At 29.5% G+C, this 10,233-nt stretch overlaps 1 protein-coding gene across 2 annotated transcripts; it reads right to left on the bottom strand.

The window, feature by feature from the left end:
* Positions 1–330: 330 nt before the first annotated feature.
* Positions 331–7,708, bottom strand: LOC111634214. Of its 2 annotated transcripts, none has more exons than XM_023378934.1 (4): positions 7,612–7,708; positions 4,098–4,310; positions 913–1,152; positions 331–470 (listed from the first exon to the last, which is right to left on the bottom strand). In XM_023378934.1, exons 1-4 carry the CDS (start codon positions 7,656–7,658, stop codon positions 407–409), a joined length of 564 nt encoding a protein of 187 aa, XP_023234702.1. In that variant the 5' UTR covers positions 7,659–7,708; the 3' UTR covers positions 331–406. The 2 variants fall into 2 exon arrangements, with proteins under 2 accessions (XP_023234702.1, XP_023234704.1); XM_023378936.1 differs by lacking the exon at positions 7,612–7,708 and adding an exon at positions 5,092–5,192.
* Between the last annotated feature and the right edge of the window lie 2,525 nt (positions 7,709–10,233).

The following is a 10,233-nucleotide window of genomic DNA, read 5'->3' as shown; positions in this document are numbered from 1 at the left end:
ACTTATAAATATTTCTATTCACAAATTCTTTGCAAATTCTAATAGATAAAACAAAAAAATTATAAAGAAAAATAAAATGAAAACAATGTAAATTAAAACAAATGCATAAAAATGCAAGTAACAAAAAGAAAATTAAAATTAAAAAAATTTTTTTTGGTTATTTTTATAGATTTCTCTTTTAATTTTTTTGAACATTTTGAAAGAAAGAGAAAAAACAAAAAATGTATTAAAAAACTAACTAAAACTAGAATAAATGCATAAAAATGCAAGTAACAAAAAGAAAATTAAAATTTAAAATCCTTTTTTTGTTATTTTTATAGATTTCTCTTCTAATTTTTTTGGACATTTTGAAATAAGAGAAAAAACAAAAAAGGTGTATTAAAAAATGATGGAGACAAAGAGATCATTAATCAAACTGAATGTATTCAGTTTCTCCATTTTTCATTCCTCTCCATAACTTCTGCGCTGATCTGTATGAGAAAAAACAAATATAATTGTTATTTGAAAAGATATCTGAAGTTGAATTTTATAAAAACATATTGTGAGCGCAATGTCGGCTGTGTTTATATTGATTAATTGCAAATATTACATTACTCGTGAAATGTTATATTTACAAATAATTGCTAGTTATTATTATTTTCGTTTGTAGCATATCTGTTCATTGGATTAGAAATAAAACTAGTTTGCTAAATATCGATATAGCGCCAAAAATATAAGGAAGTTATGCCATTCTCATAATAGGTACGAAGTTTTTAAGCTCAAATCTTTTCCTACATCTTAATATTCTGTACAATTGTTGCTGTTTGAGGTACTTTGGTTTAGTATCAAACTGTATTTACTGAGAAATGTAAAGGCAAACGAATGACCGAGCTAAATCGGACTTTGTTTGTACTGACATATACAGAAACTCACCTCTTTACTGGCTTCCATACTGCCTTAAAGAACGATCCGGCTTTTTTTAATTTCTTTGTATCTTTAATGGCCCAACCGATGGTATATCCAATGGTGTGTCCAATATTATATGCAATGGTGTTATCATTTTCCATGCAATTTTCGTTCTTTCTTAAGTTTTCAATCATTTTGACTTTCGTTGGACGACCCATAATGTCAGGATTTAATTCATTGTCGTCCTTTTCTTCAACCAATCGCTGACTATAAGTAGAAAAAAAATTTACAATGCAGTAAATATTTAAAAAAACTTATAGAGAATTTATAATGCATTACTTGGAAAATATTTAATTATATATTGTCTAAAATAGCCCATGAAATAAACAAATTATCGCTTAGATGCCTGTTCAGATATGGTAACACAACGCTTGGGGCATTTACATAGAGGAAAATGCATTCTGATTCACGATTAAAGTTTCGATGCCTTCCGACGTAATTAAATTTATAATTATTTTGTGGACATGTTGTGCCTCCTCTAATTAAAATTTAAAGTTATGTGCAGAACTTGTTAGTGTATGTAATTCTTATCTTTGAGATTTTTCTGTTTAATGGCGATCTCAGAGGTGGACTGTGGCGCTCTATCGAGCTTTGAATATATATAGAGGATGCATATGTCGCATAACGATATATCAATAACATCACAATAGTTATTAGTTATAGCAGGTCCATAGTTATTAGTTATAGCAGAAAATGCCCCGATTTTTGTAGCATTTCTGGACGTTTCAAGATCCCCAGTGTCTGTTGTAAAATTTATGATATGTAAAAGTCATAGTAATTATTTTTTGAACGATCGCCATACTTTTCCTGTATTATATACAACAGAGCCGAAAAAGTAAAAATAATGTACTGACTATAAATTTGTCACATTAAATTACAACTAATATTAAGAAATCATATTCATATATTTGATGTGAGAAAGAAGAGAAAATTCAGACGTGTGTTCATTGTATGTAAGTGATTTCGGATACATCTGAAATCACTTATGGTGTAGTTAGGAAATTTTGGTATGACCATTTCTTACTATATTATACTTCAATGAACTATGTAAATGAACTATATTCTAAGATTACGTCGGCGTCTTTTTGCGGCTTATTCCGTACTATATTATAACACTGTATTATNTAAGATACGGCAACACAACGCTTGGGCCATTTACATAGAGGAAAATGCATTCTGATTCACGATTAAAGTTTCGATGCCTTCCGACGTAATTAAATTTATTATTATTTTGTGGACATATAGTGCCTCCTCTAATTCAAATTTAAAGTTATGTGCAGAACTTGTTAGTGTATGTAATTCTTATCTTTGAGATTTGTCTGTTTAATGGCGATCTCAGAGGTGGACAGTGGCGCTCTATCGAACTTTGAATATATATAGAGGATGCATATGTCGCATATCGATATACTCAATAACATCACCATAGTTATTAGTTATAGCAGGTCCATAGTTATTAGTTGTAGTAGAAAATGCCCCGATTTTTGTTGCATTTCTGGACGTTTCAAGATCCCCAGAGTCTGTTGTAAGATTTATGATATGTAGAATTCTTAGTAATTATTTTTTGAACGATCGCCATACTTTATCTCTATTATATACAACAGAGCCGAAAAAGTAAAAATAATGTACTGACTATAAATTTGTCAAATTAAATTACAACTAATATTAAGAAATCATATTCATATATTTGACGTGAAAAAGAAAAGAAAATTGAGACGTTATTCATTGTATGTAAGTGATTTCGGATACATCTGAAATCACTTATGGTGTAGTTAGGAAATTTTGGTATGACCATTTCTTACTATATTATACTTCAATGAACTACGTAAATGAACTATATTCTAAGATTACGTCGGCGTCTTTTTGCGGCTTATTCCGTACTATATTATAACACTGTATTATGCTTTTGTCTATTTTGGTTCTTCTTTGTGTACTAGGGTTTGTTATAATGAAGGAAGAAAAACACAATTTCAAATTAAAATATATTTACTGTTCATACTGTTCTGTACAGTACATAGAAGATTTTATATGCCAATACAATCGAGCATTTCGGGTCAACGTTACTCCTCAGCAGATATAATTTTTTTTTATGTTTATAGTTTATAGTGTATACCCAGATGTATCTTTCAACATTTACGGAATAAACCTTTGAAATGCTATATTTTAAATTTTCCCTGTAAAACTTTTATTAAATATTTTCCTGTTTATTACAACACAGTTTCGTTTAATTAAACATCACTAATTCATTAAACGAATTTTTATCTCACGTAATAATTATCCAGCTTACACCATCTCACTCTGCAGCTGTATGGGCATATTAAAATATAACAATAAAAACGTACCGTTTGCTGAGAAGAAACGTCGGCCCGAAATGCTGGATTGTCGTATAATAGCATAAAAAATTACGTTACAGAAATTATGTGTTTTTTTTTCTCATTATAACAAGTCCACAGTGGACCTCCACTTTGGACTTGTTATAATGACTCAAGAATGTCTAAAGTAGATAAAAGTATANAAAAAAAACACAATTTTAAATTAAAATATATTTACCGTTCATACTGTTCTGTACAGTACATAGAAGATTTTATATGCCACTACAATCGAGCATTTCGGGTTACATCTAAACGTTACTCCTCAGCAGATATAATTTTTGTTATGTTTATAGTTTATAGTGTATACCCAGATGTATCTTTCAACATTTTCGGAATAGACCTTTGAAATGCGATATTTTAAATTTTCAAAGCAAAACTTTTATTAAATATTTTCCTGTTTACTACAACACAGTTTCGTTTATTTAATATCACTAATTCATTAAACGAATCTTTATCCCACGTAATAATTATCCAGCTGACACCATCTCACTCTGCAGCTGTATGGGCATATTAAAATATAACAATAAAAACGTAACGTTTGCTGAGAAGAAACGTCGGCCCGAAATGCTGGATTGTCGTATAATAGCATAAAAAATTACGTTACAGAAATTATGTGTTTTTTTTTCTCATTATAACAAGTCCACAGTGGACCTCCACTTTGGACTTGTTATAATGACTCAAGAATGTCTAAAGTAGATAAAAGTATAATATTAGTAATTAAGAACAAGAAGCACGTATCAACGTGATATAATTGTATTACGTATAAACAGTAATATAACTTACCTGTTAAAGCGATCGCACGAAATCTCGTAAAACGGCCGGATCTTCTCCATTGTTTGTTTATATGCAGGACTGATGTGATTTTTCAAGATGGACTTTCCAAATTCAATTTCTGCGGGTTGGTCCTGCTCCAATAGGCCTTTATTCTTGCGCCGATATTTAACATGATCCAAAGTTTTTGGATTTACAAAACCCGCAAGTCCATCTGATCTTGCCCTGAAAATAAAAACAGAAAATTCATATAACACAATAAATGTTAAATACCGAAACCTTTATTTTAATTTTAAAATCGAATATATAAAATTTTGCCAATGAACACTTATGTAAACTTTTATAAAAATTATTACACTCTAAAGAACTTTGCATTTAATGTCTAACAAAATTTCTTATCAAACTGTAAGCTAAACAAAGCATTATTTAATAAACTCGTGAAATTTCATTAATTTCAGTAAGTAAAAGAAGTTTTTACAAATCAAACTTAAATCTTCAATAAGCATCTTATTATAAAACAAGATATAGTAAAATTTAACATCTTATAAATTATATATTTATTAACTGCTAATTCAATTAATAATTTATGAGAATACATCAATAAATTCATCTGTTACTTGTAGTGAATTGAAAAGGCTACAGATGACAAATAAGTCTATTAAATTAGGTTCAATAAGTTAAAAACGTATTCTGTTTACTTTTGTAAGTAACAGTAAATGTAAAAAGCCCTAAGATGTATTTACTTAGCACAAGACTTTAATCTCTAAGCTATTGAACTCACATGCAAATACAACCCTTTCATTCAACATTAAAATGATCATAGAATACAGCAAAACACAAAAATGTTTGCTTAAAAGCTACATTCAGGAATATCGAAGAGTCAAAATCTCTAAATGAATTTAAAGAAATTATCATCTGAACCGAACAATTTCATTTTAAAGCCATTAATTTTTCGAATGAATTTCTTATTTGCATAAATAACAATAATATGTGAAAAATCACTTACTCGAAAGTTTCGGGCAAGGGTTGATAATTGTACGAATCAAAAAACATTTTTAATCAATTGGAAAACGCACTCTTTTCAATAATAGAGCTAGACAATGAAAGATCAATTGTTGAGTTTCTTTGTTACGCGTTAGTTGAAGTAGAGAGAAATTTTAATGATTAATTTGTGGTTTTATTTTTAATTTTTGAATTAGTCCCTGTGTAATAATGAATAAAGGGTGATGGCCATGGCAGTAAACGTCTTTGCCCACCTCTTTGGATGATTTGGCATCGAATTTGTGCAAGCACTCTCAAAGAAATTTTCATGAAAGATCTATCTTAGATACGTTGAGCCTAGTCCCTCACTATTGTAGGTTAGAACATATCTACTATTGTGGGTGTGGTCTAACTCACAACGAACAGGATTGATAGCTTTTTAGAGTTGCCTGCCTGGGTCTGAGTGGAAAAATTACTGAACATTTGTAGTTTTTCGTCAGCTTGTGCCTCGCTGACAAGCTGACCAACATAGAATTTTTCGAGTTTTCTTATCGTTTGTAACATGTAAATAGGGGTCAGTTTCCCATTGAAACTTCTTCCGAGAGACACTCTTCTTCACGTGTCGTGTTGCCATGTAAAATAATGTAATCCGTTTTAATATCGACATGGCAAAAAAGTAATATTATTAATGACAATAACTATATCTGAACCGCCATCTGTGCAATAGAATTACTGTATGTAGGGTTGCTGTTGATGGCAGTTTATTAATGCTCCGAAAATCAGGACATTAATTTAAGTGCAATATGTAGCCTATAGCTTTATGTGAAATCTCAAACTATTATTTTTAAAATTTAATAATTGATTTAAATTACAAGTTTACCTTAAAATATGTTTAGAGTATGGACAGGGAAGTTCATAATATTTCATCTGTGATAATGCTTCCTTTTCGATTGACGCACGTTTCTGGGCCTGCTACTCAATGAAGGGAGTTTTAAAAACATTGAGTGTTTAGATAGTAATTATACGTGTCATTTCATTTTACCAAATATGGATATTATAATTTGTGACACGAAGGTGGTACATAAAAAAATGTTGAAAAAAAGTGCTGCTTGTCTTTCAATTTCTACAGAACTAGTTCGGAAATAATGTGTTTTCTGTTCGTTTTCTATCGCTCTAAAACGTGTTGTCTGTTCTATTTTATTTCTACGTGCTTTTATCAATTTCGATACAAGCTTCAGCAAACAAATTGACAATTTAAGCACAGACAATATTTAAGTACACTTCAAGACACAGTACTTGATTGCACTTTCCACATTTCTACCTCATGTCTTCTTGTGTAAATTAAATCAATGACGTAAATGTGGCAGTTTTAATTTTATTTATAATTTAGGATATCCTAAATTTTGATTATCGATATTCTAATTATGATATCGATTATCGAGAAATCAGTATTATAAATCAGAATATTTTATCTCTGATAATGCTTCCTTTTCGATTGAATGGCATTAAGGAAAATCTTGCTTGCATAATAGCAAAATTTTATAATACATCGGTGGAAACATGTTCTTGTTCATTTTGGAATTTTTTAGTGCACCGTGACGTCATATTCTTATGATAAGAAAATATAATAATTTGGACATATTTTCAAAAAATTGCTTTTATGCAAGATATATTATTTTAATTGGAAATGCACTAAGTATGAATACAGAATATATAAATTGAAGATGAAACTTTTACTGATATTTTTGATTGTCCCAATAAAATGTTATAGGATAGGGAAAAATTCAATAAGATACTGGCAATAACTAAAAATATTGCAGATATTTTGTTTAATTATAAAACACAAATCTTTAATAAATATGTAGAGAAATTAAAAATAATAAAAGGAAATGCAAGAAATGGAATTCCTTTTTTTTCAACACGAGAGTAGTCGGCTTTGTACAATTGAACCAGAAGTACCTAAAGAACAAATTTAGTCATTAATAATAACGAGCTCTGTTCAAATCAATCAAATAAGAACTTAAAATTAACAACTAAAATTAAATGCAAAGGATGTCCGAAGAAAACGATTAAGCATACTATTTTTACAAAAAAAAAACATTAAAAGACTGTATAAAAATTTATATATTTTTCTTACTTTATTGGTACACCTACCAATCTACTTTAAACTTCAATATGTAGGCTATATTTCAGTAATTTAATGATGCTTCATAGTTTATTAATTACTTTATTGAACAACATTGTAACTGAACTTTAATAAATAAAACTATAATTATTTATAATTGTGTAGTTATTATCAAAATATTAATTGTAGTAATAACGCATACAGTTAGTATCCGGCCGGAATATAGGAACATTATAGAATATAGAATATAGGTATTCGGTATTCGGCCGAATAGTGAAAAATACGCCGAATAGGCCGAATACCGAATAGAGAATTAAAGAAATTATCATCTGCACCGAGCAATTTCATTTCAAAGCAATTAATTTTTCGAATTAATTTCTTATTTGCATAAATAACAATAATATGTGAAAAATCTCTTACTCGAAAGTATTCGGCAAGGGTTGATAACTGTTTGAATCAAAAAACATTTTTTACTCAATAGAAAAACGCACTCTTTGCAATAATAGAGCTAGACAATGAAATATCAATTGTTGAGTTTTTTTGTTACGCGTTAATTGAAGTAAAAAAAATTTTAATGAATAATTTTTGGTTTTATTTTGTATTTTTAATTTTTTTTAAAAATCCCTGTGTAATAATGAATAAAGGGTGATGGCCATGGCAGTAAACGTCTTGGCTCACCTCTTTGGATGAGTTGGCATCGAATCTGGGCGAACAACTCTCCAAGAATTTTTCATGAAATATCTATCTTAGATAAGTTGAGCCCATTCCCTCACCACTGTAGGTTAGAACATATCTACCATTGTGGGCGTGGTCTAACCCACTATGAACAGGATTGATAGTGTTTTAGAGTTGCCTACTTGTGTCTGAGTAGAAAAACCACTGTAAATTTGTAGTTTTTCTTTAGTTTGTGCTTCGTCGACAGGCTGACAAGTTAATTGTCAGTTTGTTTTTACCTTACATCGAGACCCCTGCACACAATATTTCGATAGCTGTCCTATAAAAGTTTTCGAGTTTTTTTCGCGTTTGTAACATCTAAATAGAGGTCAGTTTCCCACTGAAACTTCTTCGAGAAACACTCTTCTTCACGTGTCGTGTTGCCATATACAAATAATGTAATCTCTTTTAATATTGACATGGCAAAAAAGTAATAGTATTAATGACAATAACTATATCTGAACCGCCATATGTGCAATAGAATTACTGTATGCAGGGTTGCTGTTGATTGCAGTTTATTAATGCTCTGAAAATCAGGACATTAATCGAAGTGCAATATGTAGCCTATAGCTTTATGTGAAATCTCAAACTATTATTTTTAAAATTTACTAATTGATTTAAATTACAAGCTTTACCTTAAAAAATGTTTAGAGTATAGATAGGAAAGTTCATAATATTTCATCCCTGATAATGCTTCCTTTCCGATTAATGCACCTTTCTAGGCTTGCCACTCATTCAAGGGAATTTTAAAAGCATTGAGAGTTTAGGTAGTAATTATACGTGTCATTTTATTTTACCAAATATGGATATCTTAATTCGTGACACGGAGGTACATAAAAAAAATGTTGAAAAAAGTGCTGCTTGTCTTTGAATTCCTACAGAACTATTTCGGAAAAAAGTGTTATCTGTTCGTCTTCTATCGCTCGAATACTAAGTTCTATTTTATTACTACGTGCTTTTATCAATTTCGATACGTGCTTTTATCAATTTCGATACAAGCTTCAGCAAATAAATTGACAATTTAAGCATAGACAATTATTTAAGTACACTTTAAGACATAGTACTTGATTTCACTTTCCACATTTCTACGTCATTTTTTGTGTTAATAAAAACCATGACGTAAAGGTGACAGTTTTAATGTTATTTATAATTTAGGATATCCTAAATTTCCATTATCGATATTCTAATTATGATATCGATTATCGAGAAATCAGTATTATAAANTCAAGGGAATTTTAAAAGCATTGAGAGTTTAGGTAGTAATTATACGTGTCATTTTATTTTACCAAATATGGATATCTTAATTCGTGACACGGAGGTACATAAAAAAAATGTTGAAAAAAGTGCTGCTTGTCTTTGAATTCCTACAGAACTATTTCGGAAAAAAGTGTTGTCTGTTCGTCTTCTATCGCTCGAATACTAAGTTCTATTTTATTACTACGTGCTTTTATCAATTTCGATACGTGCTTTTATCAATTTCGATACAAGCTTCAGCAAATAAATTGACAATTTAAGCATAGACAATTATTTAACTACACTTTAAGACATAGTACTTGATTTCACTTTCCACATTTCTACGTCATTTTTTGTGTTAATAAAAACCATGACGTAAAGGTGACAGTTTTAATGTTATTTATAATTTAGGATATCCTAAATTTCCATTATCGATATTCTAATTATGATATCGATTATCGAGAAATCAGTATTATTAATCAGAATATTTTGTCTTTGATAATGCTTTTTTTTCGATTGAATGGCATTAAGAAAAATCTTGCTTGCATAATATCAAAATTTTATAACACATCAGTAGAAACATGTTCTTGTTCATTTTGGAATTTTTTTTTGTGCGCCCTGTCGTCATGTTCTCATGATAAGAAAATAAATGCACTAAGTATGGATACAGACGATTTAAATTTAGACGTCGATGATCATATTGAAAATAAAACTTTTACTGATGATTTTTGATTGTCCCAACTAAATATTATCGGATAAATTTAATATGGCGCTGGCAATAAGTAAAAATATTGCAGATATTTTGTTTAATTATAGAACGCAAACCTTCAATAAATATGTAGAGGAATTAAAAGTAATAGAAAGCAATACAAAGAATGGAATTCCTTTTTTTGTATACGAGATTAGTGGGCTTAGTACAATTGAACCAAAAAAACCTGAAGAACAAATTCGGTCTAATAACGAGCCCTGTTCAATTCAATCAAATAAGAACTTAAAATTCAAAGCTAAAATTAAATGCAAACGATGTCCGAAGAGAGAGATTGAGCGTACCATTTTTACAAGAAAAAAAGATTAAAAAACACTGAATAAAAATTT

The sequence above is a fragment of the Centruroides sculpturatus genome, unplaced genomic scaffold (genome assembly GCF_000671375.1).
Source record: "Centruroides sculpturatus isolate CEXI.00-Female unplaced genomic scaffold, Cexi_2.0 scaffold740, whole genome shotgun sequence".
In the NCBI taxonomy this organism is placed as follows: Eukaryota; Metazoa; Arthropoda; class Arachnida; order Scorpiones; family Buthidae; genus Centruroides; species Centruroides sculpturatus.
The sequence above is the reverse complement of the archived record's forward strand: the minus strand, read 5'-3'. Positions and strand labels throughout refer to the sequence as shown.

What these genes read in the sequence shown, in the direction of transcription:
- LOC111634214 (XM_023378934.1), bottom strand. Translation starts at nt 7,658, where the DNA reads ATGTTTTTTGATTCAAACAGTTATCAACCCTTGCCGAATACTTTCGA. An exon ending in CCCTTGCCGAATACTTTCGA is followed by an intron (nt 4,311 to 7,611) that starts GTAAGAGATTTT and finishes TTTTATTTTCAG; the next exon opens with GGCAAGATCAGATGGACTTG. An exon ending in GTATGGAAGCCAGTAAAGAG is followed by an intron (nt 471 to 912) that starts GTGAGTTTCTGT and finishes TTTCTCATACAG; the next exon opens with ATCAGCGCAGAAGTTATGGA.